The 18,368-nt window shown below is 37.6% G+C and overlaps 1 protein-coding gene and 1 long non-coding RNA gene across 4 annotated transcripts in view; one reads left to right on the top strand and one right to left on the bottom strand.

Moving 5' to 3' along the window:
• LOC130083572 (uncharacterized) overlaps nucleotides 1-2,549 on the bottom strand; it is a 101,517-nt gene extending 98,968 nt beyond the window's left edge. For both annotated transcript variants that reach the window (XR_008806856.1, XR_008806855.1), the window contains exon 1: nucleotides 2,346-2,549. This is a non-coding gene — a long non-coding RNA (uncharacterized LOC130083572). The remainder of the gene's footprint in view (nucleotides 1-2,345) is intronic.
• Nucleotides 2,550-17,267: 14,718 nt separating this feature from the next.
• Nucleotides 17,268-18,368, top strand: part of cntnap5l (contactin associated protein family member 5 like) — a 76,711-nt gene continuing 75,610 nt past the window's right edge. The window contains exon 1 of one of the 2 annotated variants that reach the window (XR_008806854.1): nucleotides 17,268-17,528. Coding sequence is in view for 1 of the 2 variants with exons in the window: in XM_056248650.1 (XP_056104625.1) it covers nucleotides 17,450-17,528 (79 nt within the window). In the remaining variant the exon portion in view is untranslated. The remainder of the gene's footprint in view (nucleotides 17,529-18,368) is intronic. The other variant, XM_056248650.1, reaches the window with a different exon arrangement.

Below are 18,368 nucleotides of genomic sequence, written 5' to 3'. Positions count from 1 at the left end.
AACGTACGCTATATATCAGGGGCCGTCCACACCATGCACAATATATCGTTCTGAAAGGGATTTCAACAATATTGTTTCTTTGTGCCGTTAACGCCACAGTTGTGGTGTGGAATCTGCTATTCTTTTAGATTTAGAACGACTTTTTTAGAACTATTTCTTTACCTTTATCATTTTAGTTTTCGTCCTTGGTTTGAACAAGCCTTAACTCTCTGTACTTCTCCAATTCCCCTTTGGTCTTTCATTTTTATCATCTTTTGTCAAAGTGTTGTGGTCGGTCTCCCTGCATTTGTCATTGATACAGCTCTGTTTGATATTGATCAACAAAAGCTCAAAACCCACAAAGAAACAGATGTACTGAAAGATTCCCAAAGCAGCCAAACAAGCACAACCATCAACTTCAGCTCTAAAGTATTCATGAAAGCACAGATCCTAATGTGTGTGTTCATGCCACTACAACATGTTTTTCTGCATTACTCCAACAACTACATGTTTAAACTGCAACACAAATGCTTTAACCTGTTTAAATAATGGATCAAATCAAGCCCAGATGCATCACACTACAAAAACAGATCAATCATGCCGCCTCACTTCACAGAGAGTGTTAAGTGCCTGGAGATGGAGGCAGTATCAAAAGTTACATTTATTAGTATTGATGAACCAATAAAAATACTTCTAACACATTTCTGACAACATGGTCCAGAAGAGCATTTTTGAGCCAATCGCCTGAGCTGTAAAAATATCACGTGACTCTTGAGTCATAAGAAAATTACATCATGACAATGCTGGCACTACAAAAACATACATGGCCGGTTTCACAGACAGGGCTTAAGCTGGTGCCAGACTAAAATGGATGTTTGAGCTGGTTTAACTGAAAGCAACCTGCACGGACATATCTTAAAATATAACAGTCGCTGTTTACCACAGTTCTTCTAACCCTAATTGATAATTGATGGAGTGTGTCGCTTTTCATGTCTTTCACAACCATCTAGAAAGAGACATCGTGGCCATATAAATGTTATTTCCATCAAGAGGATATGCAACAGGTCCCAAAAATGTATGCACAAGTATCTTAAAGGAAACAAATGTTATTTCCATCAAGAGTTGCATACATTGTTGGTTAAAGGCATACTCCTCCCAAAAATGAAAATTTTGTCATCATTTACTCACCCACAAGTTGTTGCAAACCTGTATGAGTTTCTTTCTTCTGCTGAACACAAAGGAAGATATTTTGAAGAACGATTGGAACCAAACAGTTGTTTGGCACCATTGACTTCCATAGTATAATAAAAAAATGGGGTCCATCAACTGTATGGTTCCAATCGTTCTTCAAAATATCTTCCTTTGTGTTCAGCAGAAGAAAGAAACTCATACAGATTTGCAACAACTTGGGTGGAGTATCCCTTTAAGATCTTGTATTGACAATGCAAGTCAAGCACTCTGTAAATTTTACTCCAGCACATCCCAAAGAATTTCAATAAATTTATGGTCTGGACTCAGAGGTGACAATTCATGTGTGAAAATGATTCTTCATGCTCCTCCCAACCATTCTTTTACAATTTGAGCCTGATTAATCTTGATATTGTCATCCTGGAATATGGCCATGGTGTTTCTTCCTATACGGTTGTTTAAGAAATGTAAAGCAACACACTCCATCAATTAGGGTTAGAAGAACCGTTGCCAAACATATAACATGCTAGAAACATGATAATCACAGCAATAATGATCCAGCCATAGACTCTTAAGCATTTGGCTATTTAAATTCAAACAGCGACTTTTTTGATCGAGCAGTGTAGATTAAATATATAAATACAACAATATACAAATAAACAAATAAAACTGAAATAGGAATCAAATAGAGAGCTGAATTGTGAATCAAACCGATACTCAGCCCTAATAGAGAAAGATGCTAATAATGGAGTTTAAATCTAGTAGGGACATTCTGGCTAGCCAAACCTTGACCCCATGGATGCTTTACAATACACAAGAAAACCATTTTCATAAATTATATTGAGATATTTGTTGGAATTGTGTTTGCCGGTACTTATTGATGACCATGATTATTCAATTTTCAAATGAATTTCTAAACTATTCTGACTAATTAATCTCAAGATCAAAGCCACTGAGCTTTTGGCACTGGCATGAAGAGAGGATTTGGATGTATTCAACTTATGTTTGCTGCAGAACTGCATCACTGGAAAGAACAGGGCTGATAGCGCTGGTTAGAGAAAACACAGACTCTCTTGTTCTGCCCTGGGTCTCTGAATCAGGGCCAAAGCCCTTGGGGGAAAGAGGGCAGCATGTCCTCTGGCTCCTCTGGATAAAGTAAATAAAGTTTTATCTCTTACCTGTCTCTCAAAAACTCCAAACTGCCTGGCACAAATCCAGTGAGCACTCCTAAGGCATAAGAGGCAGCAGGGGCTGACCTAATCACTGTGGAGACGCTGTCTAACAGATGGCATTATGGGATGTGGAGAGAGCAGGGGGATTTGTCAGTGTGCTGCTTGTTTTGCTCCCGGCTGATTCTGAAGGTGTTACTTTCGGGAAGCTGATGATCTGGGAGTGGTGGAGAGGAAGAGAGAGAGAGAGAGAAGAGCTATTCATGCTGGAGCCTTAAGCATAAAACCCCAGAAATCTATTGGACTGAATCTTATGTATTAATGAGTATGGACTTATGACTTAAGTTCAGGTGGTGGATCATACTATGAAACAGTGGTTTAAAATTTAAACTCTGGGTTTAGATGTTCTGGGTTGTTCACCCTACCGTTCACCCTACCTAGGCCACATTTACACTGAAAAGATAACTTAAACACAAACTTAAAATAAACTTTATATTAAAGTTTTAGGGTGTTTTCACATCGAGCACACTTTAAAGATGGGATTAAACATACATTTTACGTAAATACAAGTGAAGCGACTTCTCGACCTCTTGAAAATGTAGAATAGGGTTACACTTTATTTCAATAGTCCACTTTAGACATTCTATTAACTATAAGTAACTTTGCAACAACATGCCAACCTACACTCAGAGTATTGGTAGACTGTAGTAGACAGTTAGTAGGCTGTTAGGTTAGGGTTCAGGTAAGTTGGCATGCAGTTGCAAAGTTACTTATAGTCAGTAGAATGACTTTTGGGGGGCCATCATAATAAAGTGTTAGCAGACAGTCTACTAATATTCTAATGAGAGTTGCAAAGTATGTCTGAAGTAGACCATTCAAATAAAGTGTTACCTAGAGATATAGTGTATCATTTTGGAATGGAGTTTGAATGGCAGTGATCATGCAACTGACGCCACGAGTCACTTGACAATGACAACACTGGGAATTGATTACATCTGGATTTTATATAGAACATACTAATTAATGACCTCAATTAAATTTATTACCTATAAGACACAATTTTGAATGCAGCTTATGTAATTGTTCTTAGAAACTTAAGAGGTCAATAGACATTTCCTTGAATACAATGAAATTGAAGGTAAAACAAAAATTACAAAGAAACTCCAAGCAACACACTGAATTAAACGTGAAATTCTGAAGTAATTGTAACTTGTAAAACATACTCGAATCTTTATTCTATTTACAACTTTAAAAATCGTTTTAATGTAGTTATCATTGATCAGTGCGTTGAATTGAGCAAAGACAAGCAAAGTGAACGCATAACGGTTTAGTATCCTGGTCCAGCAGTCATAATGAGTTTTCTCATTTTAAAGACAAGAATGAGTAGTCATGTAACAATGACAAAAAACAAAACAAGCATTCATGACTAAGACAAGAATCAGATGGGGTGTATTTATGCTTAGAAGGTCAGATTCCAAGATATCACATATTGGATTGAATCAGATGCTAATTGTAATTGATTACCATGTAAAAAAATGCTGATCAATAAACTAAAACAAAATAATAATAAATTCAGTATTTCACTTCTGTAATAATTTAGCTAGTAATTGATTGAAAATAATGTGGCTTTTACGATAAATTCCTTGCAATGTTCCTTATTTGCAAACAACTTTGGTTAAATGCTTATGCTAAATGAATAAATGTTTAAGCTAGTGCTGGTCTCGATCATTAATCATTATAGCCATGCTGTTCAACCATTTGGTGGGAAAGTTAGTCTCACTCCTTAAAGGTCCCGTTCTTCATGTTTTTTTGAAGCTTTGATTGTGTTTACAGTGTGCAATATAACATGTATTCATGTTTCGCGTGTAAAAAAACACAGTATTTTTCACACAATTTACTTATCTGTATACCGCTGTTTCCACTGTCCAAAAAACGGCCCGATGACTTCCCTACGATGACGTTCTATAAAGTCCCTCCTTCAGATATACGTAACGAGTTCTTAATGTGCCAGAGGTTCCTGTGTTCTGATTCGACAGCAGCTTATCGCACGTTGCCCGGAAAGGTCACGCCTCTTACCATAAATTGGAGATGCATGCGCTGATTGTTATTGTAAAAATGTCAAACATATTACCTTATCAATTTGAGCCGGAATCAGACCCGGAGAACATAGATGAAGAGAATCGATTAGAACCTGTTTAAACACGACTTTTGCTGGATGTTTCACAGTGGTAACTAAGCTGTTTATTTAGTAGTTGTCATACTTTTAATCGGTTAAATTGTAATGTTAAATGTTAGAAACCGTTATAAAAGCATGTGGTATGTGGTTTTGTCCATCTGTCGAATTAACGATGGTGTTGTTGAATTTTTAAAATAAGTCCATTTTTTATTCCTACCTTAGTTACACGTGTGCACGAGTTTTGATTAGTACTATATGTTTTATAGGTGTACATGTGGTAACTGTGACAAAATGCCAACGGAGGTTGAAAACATCTGCTGCAAAGAAACACAAAAAGTACTGTAACACCTCCTAATTAAATCATTTTTTGTTGTGTATAGTTCTTTTGAAATTGTTTTCATCCAAACAACTTTATATAAATACACTTTATTTTTACCATGAATATGGCCTTAAAAGCTGCCATGTTGTGTAAAAGAAATTGTTGCCATGCATTACAATAATTTATTTATTAAAAGTTGAATGTTACGTGACTGCACATTAAAATTTTTACTGCCTCACATCAATATATAGGTTTGTCGACGAATGATGCAGATTGCAGACCCTCCTACATGTATGGTTCATCATCCGGGCTTTGCTTAAACTCATATACCTTACAAAACATAGATAATCTTTATCGAAATAATATTTGCGAATCCGGCATTAAACTGATTGAGATTGAGGAAGCTGTCCTCGGCAAAATGTGCTGCACATAGTTTTAATTGTGGATTATATTTTTCGGGAACCGAGTTAAACATAAATTGTAACCATTGATCTCTAAGCACAGCGTCCCTGGGAAGGCCAAACAAAGGTGAATTGACTCCGGCATGAAAATAACAGTGTCTCGACGACATGGCGACAAACACACTATATAAACAAAACTCTTCCTCTTCTCCGTGGGAGCGCAACAAGACCACGCCCCCTTTTTTGTGTATTCCTGTGGGCGGAGATTAGTCAAAAAACTGTTCTTACATCATTAAAAAAGGAAGTAGAGGGATGTAGTCCAAACCGCCCATTCGCTGTAGGCTTTGAAAGGGGACTTCTGTTAAATAAAATATCTCGCTAGGCATTGAACTTTGAGCTTTATAATTTTACAGGTATTATTTATGCTCTAACAGCAACATTACACACTAACTAAAGTTTGAAAAATGGAATCGCGAATTACGGTACCTTTAAGCTTGTTAAAAACTCTTGTAGTGGCACCTGTACTGTATTCATCAGCCAAAACTCATATATCCAAGACTTTTCAACAACTCAGTGCTCATTTTTGATTGTCTGCCACATTAGCATCCATGTATGTATCTGCCATTTTCTTTGCCTGACTCCATTAGTGATGGCTGTATATCTTTGACTCCATATTGACTTTCTTTCATCTTCTGGAGGAAACTCTATAGCTGTAGATTACAGGCTGACCCTAAGGCTCCCTGCTCAACAAGAGAGAGAGACTTGTGCCAGCTGAAGGAATAAGACACGCACGCGCACACACACACACACACACACACACACACACACATGAAAGTCAATGACAGGATGAGAAAATGCTGTCATGTTTCTTACAGTCTAAAAGTGTCCAAAGCATTCACCCAAGCACATGTTCTTTCACCCACTCAACACCCTCCTCTTTCTCTCTCTCACACACACACTCAATTATACACGTGCGTATGATCACACAAGAATGAGTAAGTCCCTGCTCTCTGGAGACGAGCGGTTTATCGACTTATCACTGCTGACTGACGCAGCTCTCCTTCTTTCTTTCTCTCATATTCCAGTACATTTAAACAAACTTATTGTCCTTTCTTTGAAAGACAAGCCTCCTCTAAACATCTGTTTCACAGCGAACATCACAGGTGAGCTACATCCATGTCTCTACAATTACTGAGAAAACACACACCCTGAAGAGACCAACAGGAGGGAGGATTTACACCGTAGGATCATTTTCTGTCTGAATGCAAAAGCGTGCCGTGTGTGAGGTTTTACCGTCCAATTCGGCGCTACCTGGGCTCCATGTCCAGACACCCAATACCTCGCGTAGCTCGGATGGGCAGGTAGGAGGGGAAGTGGAGTCGATCAATACACTTGTTAAAGATTGCAGATAATGAAAATATGGGAAAAATATATTCCCCACCATCAATTTTTGATGAGAAGAAAGCCCATGGATACAAAAAATCCCAAAAGAAGCAAATGTAGAAATAGTATACTGGATAAATAATTGAATGAGTATCTTCATTGATTTGTAGTCTTATTTAGTTTTCATTGTCTTCAACTCTTTTTTTAAAGGCTAAAACATTAGATCCGAAGGTCATAGTTGTGCATCATGTGTTTGCATTCAATTATGTTTCTATATATGTAAGGCAAGCTGTCAATAGTCTTAAAAGGATAGTCCACCCAAAAACTTTGTCATTATGTACTCACCCTCATATCGTTCCAAACATCAATGACTTTATGCGGAAGAAACAAGAAGATATTTCGAAAAATGTATCATTGTTTTTTCATCCATATAATGGTCAATGGGGTCCAAAACAACCCTGAACTATACTGACTATCATATGGAGAGAAAAAAGTCCTTTCACACTGCGCTTAACCCCGGGTTGTCGTCTTTCTTAACCCTGCTTTTCACGGTTCAAACTTGTAATTTAAAAGGGGAGTTAGCACCGCTTTTGAGGTGTTAACTCCATATTGCGATCCCAAAATTGTACAGTGTGAAACGATGTGGTGTTAGAATGTTACAACTAGATGCTTAGCTAACGACAACCAATCGCGTGCCTTATATTCACATGCTTTAGGCAGTCACGAAAACACTGCGCGATGCAGTCGTCTCTGCGTTTGGTAGAAAAAATGTCAAATGTCAATGGAAAGTGCGACAATTGGCGTGAAGAAGAGAAAGTTTCATTCTCACCTTTATACGGTTGTTCGAAAAATTAATTCAGAAAAACACTTGATATTACAGTCAGCAATGTGTAATATGAGGACGCGCAGTGCAAGAGCCTTTATGTAAACAGGTCATGTGCTGCGTTTGTCCAGTCAGTGACACTGGCCGCGAATGTGCAAATAAGGACGTTAACCCATTGTTTAGGAATCTACAGTGTGAAATCTATAAACTATAGCTATAAACAAACTACACCACGGTCATATGACTTCAACATCACCATCACTAAGCTTCAGACAAATCTCTTAATCTTTATTTAAAATCTACAAATTGAAGTTTTAGTTAGAATAGTAAACACAACAAGGCTGTAAAAGCTTAATAGCAAGTATGAGTTTTCCTGCTCGGCATGATGGTGTTTAATGTCCCTGACAACCTCTGTAAACCCCTTGAGCCACTTGTTAGCAACCACAATTTTCAATACACATAAAAGCTTTAAAAAACATCAAAAGTGGGTTATTGATGCATTTTATGTTGTTGAATAAAGCGTAAAAATATCTTGACCTTCCATTAACCACAGACCTTACATCAGGCATTTAACCAAAAATCCATTTCAAAAACCCATTGACTTCTGGACAATGGACCCGAAACTTGGACTTGGACTCATTCCTGCAACACTCTATAGGTTTATATTTAGACTGCTGCAATAATAAGTGATTAGAAAAACTAGAATTACATCATAAAAACTAGATTTTGTATCTAGTTATGCTCAAGTTATGACATTTTGCTGAGGGAATTTAATGGTTTGTGCAAGATTTGCTGTTTTACTTGAGGCTAGTTCTACTGGTGCATGTATTAGACACAAACAAAATACTTCAGAAATCAGAGCTCATCATTACACTATAATGTTTGCTTTTAGATCTCCATGGGAACAGCATAGGAGACATGTCATTAGAATGCACCTGTTTCGCAGGTTTTCATTAGCTCAAGCTTTAGTTTCAAAAGCTAAGGAGGTTTAATAATATGCAGACCAGACGATGCTCCGCACGGAGGCATGAAAGAACGGAGACTTGCACGGAGGCGTTGAAAATGTCTGCTGTTCCGTCAAGATAACCTTTACATCAAACAGAGTAACAGCTGAAACTCCCCGAGTGAGAGAATTTAGTATTCTACAGAATTTAAATATATGCAGAAACATCCTACACAACGTAAAGAAAAAATAACAAATAATGTGGAATAAAGCAGGTGGAATAAAGCAGATACCTTCTCATAATTAATATAATAAAGACTGGACTTATAGTTCTCGAGCTCACACGACAACACACTTCATAACACTGCAGAATCCCTCCAAATACAAGATATGCTCATAATCAATTACAAAGTTCCTCAAACTGACTGAAGGTGAAAAGAATCCAGCTGAGTTTGGAAGAGATTCACGCTGCTTTGTGCTTCTATAAAACCTGGAGAAAGCTATTCGTTAGCATATTAATGGAAGTAGATGATCTGAAATGTGCCATCTTTTCCTCATCATGAGCTTTCATGTGACTAAACTCTCTGAGGCAGCAGAACATTTACATCATGGCAACTGACACTACAAGAGCTTCATTGTCCCCAAGCCTTTCCCTAGCTGCTATGCTGAGCTGTGAGGTCAAACATGTCCAAGTCAATTTCGCCCAAGGAATTTTAATTTTTTTATAAGATCTTTTCAGAATATTACATAAGCACATTACCTTATACCATTGAGCATTGCCACAAAAAGCATGATGTTGCACAGTGCAAAGTACAGCAGATTTCCAAAACAACCAGGCAGTGGTAAAACATCTGCCATAATATAATGGAATATATGCATTTATATACAGATATTTTTAAAACGCCGACAAATGGGAAAAGAATGCTTCTTAGAACCAGATAGTTGTAGGTACAGCATCTACTAGCAGGGGGTAAAGACAACTGCATCAGGCTAGTAACCAGCCAAACCTTGACCCTTTGCTTTTATAGCAGCTAGCAATGTATCAATGCCATAGCTTAAGAGACAGAGTGTAACATAATCTATTGCTTGCTATCACAGACTATCAGTTATAAATGTGTATTTATATGAATATATACAGCCTTTATATTCTTTGCCCCACTTTCCTCACCTGACTATATCTGAAATCTATTTTTGTAATTTATTTAATATGCAATACTTTATCCTTCACTTCAAACTGTATTATGCAAGTACTTGAAAGCTGTAGCAATACTGCAGTCTTCGACATTTATTCTGTCTCAATGGTTTTAAAAGGTCTGGTAGGAGTAAGCTATTAGCGGAACACAAAAACATCAAGATTTCACTTAATATTGATTGATTCGTACAATTTATTAAATTCCAACTTCGACTGTAAAGTGTTTACAGTCAATGCAATTTGCTAATGCAATGTATATTATGAAATAGATATGCACTACCATTTAAAAGTTTGGAGTCAGTAAGATTTTTGAATGTTTTTGACACATGTATTTATTTGATCAAAAACACAAGTAAACAAAGTAATATTGTTTAACCCTCTGATGGTCTTCAAAAAAAAGTCACACTCGTGGTCTTCGGGGTCTATTGGACCCGAGACAACAACATTTAATTTTGTAACCGAACAATATATTTTTTTTTAACAAATATAATTTTACTCTGTTTATTAATGTTTTTACTCAACATTTGTGCAGTTTTTGGAGAATTTGTGATTTTTTTTTAAATTTCTATAAATATATAAATAAATATTTAATTAAATAGGATTTTTACAAAAAAACAGCATTTTATGTTAAATAAACTTTACAAAAGACCCAGATTTCTAACTTTCATTCCTGGGGATACCATGGATAATTTTACAAGGTTTAATGTAAGATTTTTGCTCATTTTTTGGAAAATACAGGTTAAAATTTGTAATAAATCACTTTAACCACTAGATGGCTATAGAGCTCCATTATATGCTATTTGCTATTTGAATTACTGAAAGATATAGTTTCTAAAGTTGGATTCAGTTGGATTCATATCTAAATATTATAAAATCACAATTATAACAAAAATAATATAATTTTTGTCAAAATTTAGCATTTTTTGTTCTGAAAAAAACACTGTGCATGGTAAACCGCATGACTTCTGCAGACAGGGTTGGAGCAGGTTTGGCACTTCACTGTTGTTGTTGTTGTTGTGTGTGTGTGTGTACATTTTATTTTTATTTTTATGTGTACAGTGTCACCAATTTATTTTTGTGGTGGTTCTTCATTTTGTATGATTTTATTTGACAAATTATAAGACTTTTTATAGCCTTACAAATGTATTCCTGTGTGTGTGTGTTTGTGTGTCTGTGTGCGTGTGTGTGTGTGTGTGTATGTGTGTGTGCGCACATTTTCAATGCGTCTAAGTGTTACCAATTTATTTTTCTGGTGGTTCTGCATTTTAGATTATTTTATTTTACAAATGATAAGAGAACAGTTTTTATAGTCTGTATGTATTCCTGTATAAATGTATTCCTCTTTATGTGTGTGTTTGTGTGTGTGTGTGCGCCTGTGGTGAGCATGATAATTTTGGATTGTGGATGTTTTTTGCATTGTTGGAAGTGTGCCACTTTATTTCTGTCATTTCTGTCTATGTGTTCTACGTTGTTTCTGATTTTGATGATGTTATTTTGTCTATTTTGATTGCGGGGTCCAATAGACCCCGAAGACCACGAGTGTGACTATTTTTGTCACGCCAACATAAAAACAGATATCATTAAAATTTTTTTTTTTTTTTGTAGATCTAGAAAGTGTTGAGAGCCGTAGAAAGTTTCAAACCATTTGGACAAAGAGAACATTTTTTTTAATTTGAGCAAAAGTCATTTGGGGTCCAATAGACCCCGAAGACCATCAGAGGGTTAAATATTATTACAATTTAAAATGATTATTACAATTATACATTTCTATTTAACATATTTTAAAATGCAATTTATTCCTGTGATGGAAAAGAAGCCATTACTGCAGTCTTCAGTGTCACATGATCCTTCAAAAATTATTCTAATACGCTGATTTGGTGCTAAAGGAGCATTTCTTATTATTATCAATGAGAAAACAGTTGTGCTGCTTAATATTTTTGTGAAAATAAAATTTTTCAGGATTGTTTGATGAATATAACTGTTCAAAAGAACATTGTTTATATGTAATAATGTAAAACTTGTTACTGTCATTTCTGATCAACTTAATGCATCCTTGCTGAATAAAAGTATTAATTTCCTTTAATAAAAAAATATATATCTTTCTGACCCTGAACTTTTAGTCTATATTTCCCTTTTTTTTTATTTTTTTTTATGCATGCATGTGTGCATACATTTATACATGTATAGATAGAATGGCGATCAGAATGTGTACATCATCACTTGCCTTTTATAACATCGAGCCTTTTGGAAAATTAGGTGGAGGGTGGCAGAGTTCTTGCTTTTCCTCATCAGTGGAAACGATTCCCATGTCCGCCATTGAGTGAAGGGCAGTGGAGATGAGAAGGCAGATTATGCTAAAAAATAAAGGAGAGGAGAGATTGTTTGCAGCTTTAAGGGTACGCTTCATTTCTCTTCATTTACTCTAAATTACCCCAGAGTCCCTCGGGAGGCTTGTCTTGCCCAGTGCCCTTCAGTTCATTCTACAGAGCCTTGAGAAGTTCACACTTACTTTACCTTGTAGGAAACTGAAGACCCGCTGCGGGTGGAGGTTATGTAAAGTTAAACGAATTCCATCTCCACACCAGCTGTTAACCTGTGGTACATAATAGAGGGATTGTTAGGATATGTGGATATGGCAGTTCGAATGCATTTTTTGAATTGGCTATCATTGCAAACAGCACAATTTTGCAGCATGAAATTACAGATGCAGTTTGTCTAATAACCAGGGATATAATTGCACATTTTTAACTAAAGCTACTACACTGTGTACGGTTTTCTCCCATCTAGCAGTGAAATTGTATATGACTACCAACTGAATATTACTTTCTAGCCCCTCCCATTCCGAGGGCGTTTTAACTCCTACGGTGGCCGTATTATTCCAAGATTTACATGGCTTCCAGTTCGACTTCGCCCATGAGTGTTCCTTCAAGTGATGAGGTTACTTTAGAAAACTATTACAAATTGCATTTAGTTATTTAGTCAGTTAACATGTAGGACAGTTATGACCTCCATGTAAAACGAATAATAGTTTTACATTTTTGTTATTTTGGAACCATTTCATTGCTAACATCAGCTATCAGGTTCCCAAACGAATGCAAGCTAATGTTAGTAAAGTATCAGTGCTATCGTTATTCTGTATATTGTACCTGTCGAGAAGAAAGCAGGCAACTTCAACGTCCCTTTTAAAATCCTTGCTCCTCATGAGCTCTTTCCATCTAGGAAAAGCCACTCCAATATTGACAGGTCTTGTTAATTTGCCTGGTGCGTTGTCGTTTTAATTCTCTCTTTCGCTTCCTTGACTCTGTTACATGTCCTCGAGAATAGGCGTGATCCTCCATCTTCAACAGGCTTTTAAATCTGCCGGCAGTCGCGAGTAATCTTTCCCTCGCATTCGTCACGGTGCCACTGACTGTGAAAGCGCGAAAGGCGAAACTTGAATTTCCAGGTTTGCCCCTCTTTGGCTAATGTATTTTCAAGATGGAGGTGCAACATGGCTGCCGCCATTCGAGCGACTTGCTCATATCAAGGGGATCCATCAGCCGGAAACTGAAGCTTCCCTTGCGGGCCGCCATTGTAGCAGACCATCACCTGCTGTTAGCATTCCATTGACTCCCATTCATTTTGGCGTCACTTTGACAGCGAATAACTTTACATCTGAGTCGTCCAAAGACTCCATTTGTCCATTATTTATTTCTAAAGAAACACGACAATGTATAAAAGGCTCCATTACTTTGTATCTTACGTTATCGCCCCGTAGAAGCCGTTTTTGTAAAAATAGGCTAACGATTGCGTCATAACCACGGGACTCTCTGTCGCACAGTAGAGAAATTACAGTATAGACAGGAGGAGAAGCTCGCAGGCAATCTTTTACTGTCTATGAGGCAATCGGGGGGACATGGAGGCATAAAGTCAAGGGAGAAGCCCATAGATAGGGAGCCCATAAAAGCAACGGGACAAAATATTACAACAACGGATTTGTTTCAGGATTTCAATTCAGATTCCTCTTGGCACAGCTACTAGAAGACGTACAGGTTGCTCACGTCACATCTACGCCGTCGAGCTCAGTTTGAGCATGCGCAGTGCGCTCAGCCATCAGGAAGTGAGTGCTTCTAATTGGCTTCACTTTTCTCCGTTGAAATCTATGGGGTCGCTGTGTCCATTTCTTTTACTATCTATGGCTCATACAGTATAAGTTTTCCGAATGGCAGATTCTACACTTACGAGAATACTTGATTAGTTGGTGGAAGTAAAATTACACATGAATGAGCACATATAATTTTGAAAGAACAAAGTGTTTTTTGCTAAGTATCAACTTAAAAATTACACAGTGCAGCTTTAACTAAATTCTGCTCAAATATTGTTCCAGCCAGGTCTTATATTAATCTAAAATGTATAACTTTCTCGTTGCTTATTTACAGAATGCATATATCTTTTTTCTTTTTTTTTACCCCTAGACTAGTCAAGTCAGAAGCGCTGCCATCAACTCTGTGACATCTTAAATACATCTCTTTGATCTGATGTGTCTTTGATCTCCTCTCTGCCTTCTTCTTTGGATTGTAGGATATTCACTTTTGATTAGACGCAATACACAAGTTTTATCAAGAGTGCATATGGATTGAAAGGTCAGACAGTTGCATATTTATAGACTCAATCATTGTAATGCAATGCTTATTCATAGACTCTTCTAAAGAGACTGCCACCGCAAGCTGTCAGCCAAACCAAACTTCTTCATTAGCAGATCTGTGTTCTTCATCTGTACTGTGTACTCTGTACTGTGTACTGTGAAGAACACATCCTACTGTGTTCTTCATCTGTACATCTAACATTGAATCAGTTCACGCTAGAAAATCAGTATTGATGTATTCAGACGTCTGACTATGAGCATTTTTTATGTGCAATAAGCGTCAGATCATGGTAGGTGAGACTGTGGAAGGTCTGTAGGTGTGACGTCTGTCGCAGTGACTATCCAACAAGTGAATAGTGGTCAGTTTAAAATGGCACCATAAACAAAAGATAGACATTTAATAAAGACATGAAACGGGCCATTCATGTGCCATCAGATTTTATCTACTTCATTTCCTCACTTCTGTTTCTGCTATATTGAAGTGAATTGAACTCCAGCATGGAGTGGATGTCTCATGGCATTTCTCCCACACAGAGAAATTGCCCTCTACTCAAGCTCCACAGCGGGAGATCAGTCGGTCAGACCTGTTTTAATGAGACACAGACAGGACTATACGCATGTGTGAGAGCGACAGTGTATTAGAAAGTCGTGCTCACATCCTTTCTGCTCTTTACTCTGGAAAGGATCAAACAAACATGTCCTTCAGATATTTACACAGTCTGAAGCCCATGTTTTCTCAGGACACACACACACAGTGGTAGTCCCCTAGTCTAACAAAGTGTAATGGTGATTAAAATTCACTCTCTGGCATGAAGGAACTCTCAATATCACAGTTCGGGCATAAGTGGTGATAATCCCTACGATCATGATTTAAAGTATACCTAGAAATGACTTGTAACCGATCATAGATAGATAGGAGCGGATCAGGAAAAGTCAGAGACAAATTTATGATTGATTTCCCTTTGAATATCAGGAGACAATCAAATGTAACAGTCATTAATAATTGTCACAAGGGTCTTTGTGGCTCGGGAAAATACATTTACATTTATTAATTTAGCAGACGCTTTTATCCAAAGCGACTTACAAATGAGAACAATAGAAGCAGTTAAACTAACAGTAGGACAACAATATGCAAGTGCTTTGACCCTTCTCAGTTTAATCTAACGCAGTACACGTAAAAAAAAAAAAAAAAAAAAATGTTTATAAATAGAAGAGAAAGTGTTAGTATTACTGGATCAAGTGCTGCCGAAATGCATCTATTCTCCTTCTCATCTGTAATAGAAAATACATCTATTCTTGTAGATATGTATATCTATAATGCCTTCAAAAAAATCAATCTGGGCTGCGTTTCCCAAAAGCATTGTAAATCTAAATTGATCGTATAGACCATTGGTTGCAGTTGTTATATGATAAATTTAGGTTTACAGTGGTTTTGGGAAATGCACAGATGAAGTACATCTTGATTTGATCTTACCTCGGAATGCATCCCCCGGAATGCATATTCAGCTAATATTCGACTAAATATTATCGACACATCACCAAAGTCCTCCCATTCAGCATAACTAACTGAACCGAACCCGTACCTACCCGCACACCGTAGTTTCTGAACACTTTTTCACAGCCATCTTTTATCTTAAGGCACCTCAGCTTCCATGGCCTCTTTGCATTTCTCAGTAGCATGTCATCCAGGTATATTTTCATCAATATTGCGTTTTTGGACATCATCCTTTTGCATTTTATATAGTGGGGAGTATTTCGGACATGGTGAAAGACAGAGGATAAGCCTTTTAGCAGTGCTCCATCACGATCCACCTGTTCCACTTTTGCATGTTGCCACATGAGGCACATTATTTATGACAGGGGGTTTCGAACTTTGATTTTTCTTTTTGTGAGGAAACCCATTCTTATTGTAACTATAAAAAGCAGGTTGGCCTAGGGGTCTATATATCGCATGCGTCGTGGTGATCACAACCGGCGTTCCGACGTAGAAACCGGAAGTGCTGCACTGTATAACGTAAACTGCAGTGCGTAGGAGACTGACGTAAACGCGAAGAAAATGTTGAATAATGCCGAGTTCACACTGCACGATTTTAGCCCCGATGAGCCGCCTACGCGTAAGTAATTTGGCATGCTAAATATTTGGACTTGTCGGCGATTCAAAATCCTGCTGTGTGTAATGATTTCTGACTGAAAACTACATCAGCGATGAGATGACCTACACAGCCAATGAGAGAGCAAGATACAGAGCAGCGGGAACTTCGGGGAGTTATCGACCACAATATCAGTATTTTATATATTTACAATTATATCTAACAGAAACAAAGCACAAACATTTGCTTGACCAGCAACAACAGCAGCTTATTGCAAAATTACCTCCAACTCTTTGCAGAACACACAATCCTTGCTCCCGTCGTCTCCCCAACCATTTCCTCCTGCATCATAATCTGTTTTTCTTTTTCTCATTTTCACCAAAAATCAGCGCACTGACAATTTGGATCGCAAGCTTTTTGCGGGCTATCATTTTTAATAACAATTTCAGTCTTGCGCGAGAACTCTCATGCACACGTGATCTTGTTATTTCCTTATCACTTCTTGCTGTGCTTGGTTGTGAAACTTTGTGGACCAGTCCGAAGTTGTCGGGGATTCTTTCTTTTGTAAAGTCATGCAATGTGAAACCCCCTGTCCTGTCGCCGATCCATCGTGCAGTGTGAACACATCAGCAACTGAATGTTAGCCCATACAGATAGTTGTGCTGTGTGTGACCTGACTACTTTGAAAATCATGCAGTGTGAACTCGGCAGTCGTTATTTATTTATTTTGCGGCCAAAACGTATTCTTTTCGCTTCATAAAATTAATGTTGAACCATAGACTATTTTAACGATGTCTTTAATATGATTCAACTTTAATAGGAAATAAAAATGCTCAGCTAGACAACATCTCTCCGTGGTCCTGAAATCGAAAACGCACCACTTACATCCTCAAGCTGGTGTGTGACTGAGATCAGCATAGAGAGAGAGGGAGAGAGAGAGAGAGAGACTCAGACTCAGAAGGAGAGCGCTCGCGCAAGTGTTGGATCAGTCCTTCAGAGGGATCTGAGGAAACGGCGGGAGGCGCGTGCTCATTTGTGACTGCACCTCATTGTGGTGGGAGTCAAACCGCTACCTTCACGAGACTTTTTAGGCTTTCCCCTAACGGTTTTAACGGTCGGAGGTACCTCGGAAGCGTGGAGCAGAGTACTACTTTTTCCAAACATGAGATTCCACAACAGCATCGGAATGTTCTTCCTCACGACGTTGAGCGCGTTAACTTCTGTTTTATCGGCGAGTAACTGTAAGTTAATTTATTTATTCTGTGAAATAATACGTTTAAACCGTATGTCAATGTATTAAACCTTATCTAGACACATCCAAACATGAGATCTTTTGAAATCCTGCCAACCTACTCACATAATTAAAAGGCAGTTAACGTTAAACCAATAGGCTATGTAAGCAGCCAATATCAAAATTGCAGTACTTTTTATATATTAATTATTAATAAATTAATATAGGCTATTATTGTATCTATTAATGTTTTGTATTGTTTAACTTCAATTGAGGCGTTTTTAAGTGCCTCGAGACGTTTTTTTGGATCATGATTTTAATACATTCACTGAGCTTTCCAGTTAAAGTCTACTCTAAGCTATAATTGTGTAACACAATTTGTATGCTAACTTTAATTGTGGTGTGTCTGAGGCCATATCTTAACACATAAATGCCTTGAAACCTTTAGATAGGAGTCAGTTCTTAAATAAAGACACATAAGTAATCACGTCAAAAGAATAAAAGAACAACTCTTAATATCATAAAATAGATAGAGCGTATAATCCTCTTTGATCTCTCTCTCTCTCTCTCTCTCTCTCTCTCTCTCTCTCTCTCTCTCTCTCTCTCTCTCTCTCTCTCTCTTGCGCGCGGACACACACACACCAAGGCGTGCACGAGCAGAAAAACACTTCTTGAAAAGTCAAGCACTGAGTTTTTCGATCTCATTTACGATTTTATTTCATCTGTTTGGAAGCAATCAAGCGCGATGGAAGGAGTAGGCCTACCGGTACTCCAGAAATAAAAGCTTGCGATGATGGACATCTGCCGTGATTGAACAGCCTCCGATAGCCTACTCGCAGGATGCAGTGTG

The sequence above is a fragment of the Rhinichthys klamathensis genome, unplaced genomic scaffold, assembly GCF_029890125.1.
Source record: "Rhinichthys klamathensis goyatoka isolate OS25496 unplaced genomic scaffold, OSU_Roscu_1.1 h1tg000056l_1, whole genome shotgun sequence".
Classification (NCBI taxonomy): domain Eukaryota; kingdom Metazoa; phylum Chordata; class Actinopteri; order Cypriniformes; family Leuciscidae; genus Rhinichthys; species Rhinichthys klamathensis.
Note: the sequence above shows the minus strand (reverse complement) of the source record. Positions and strands in the feature narration are given on the sequence as shown.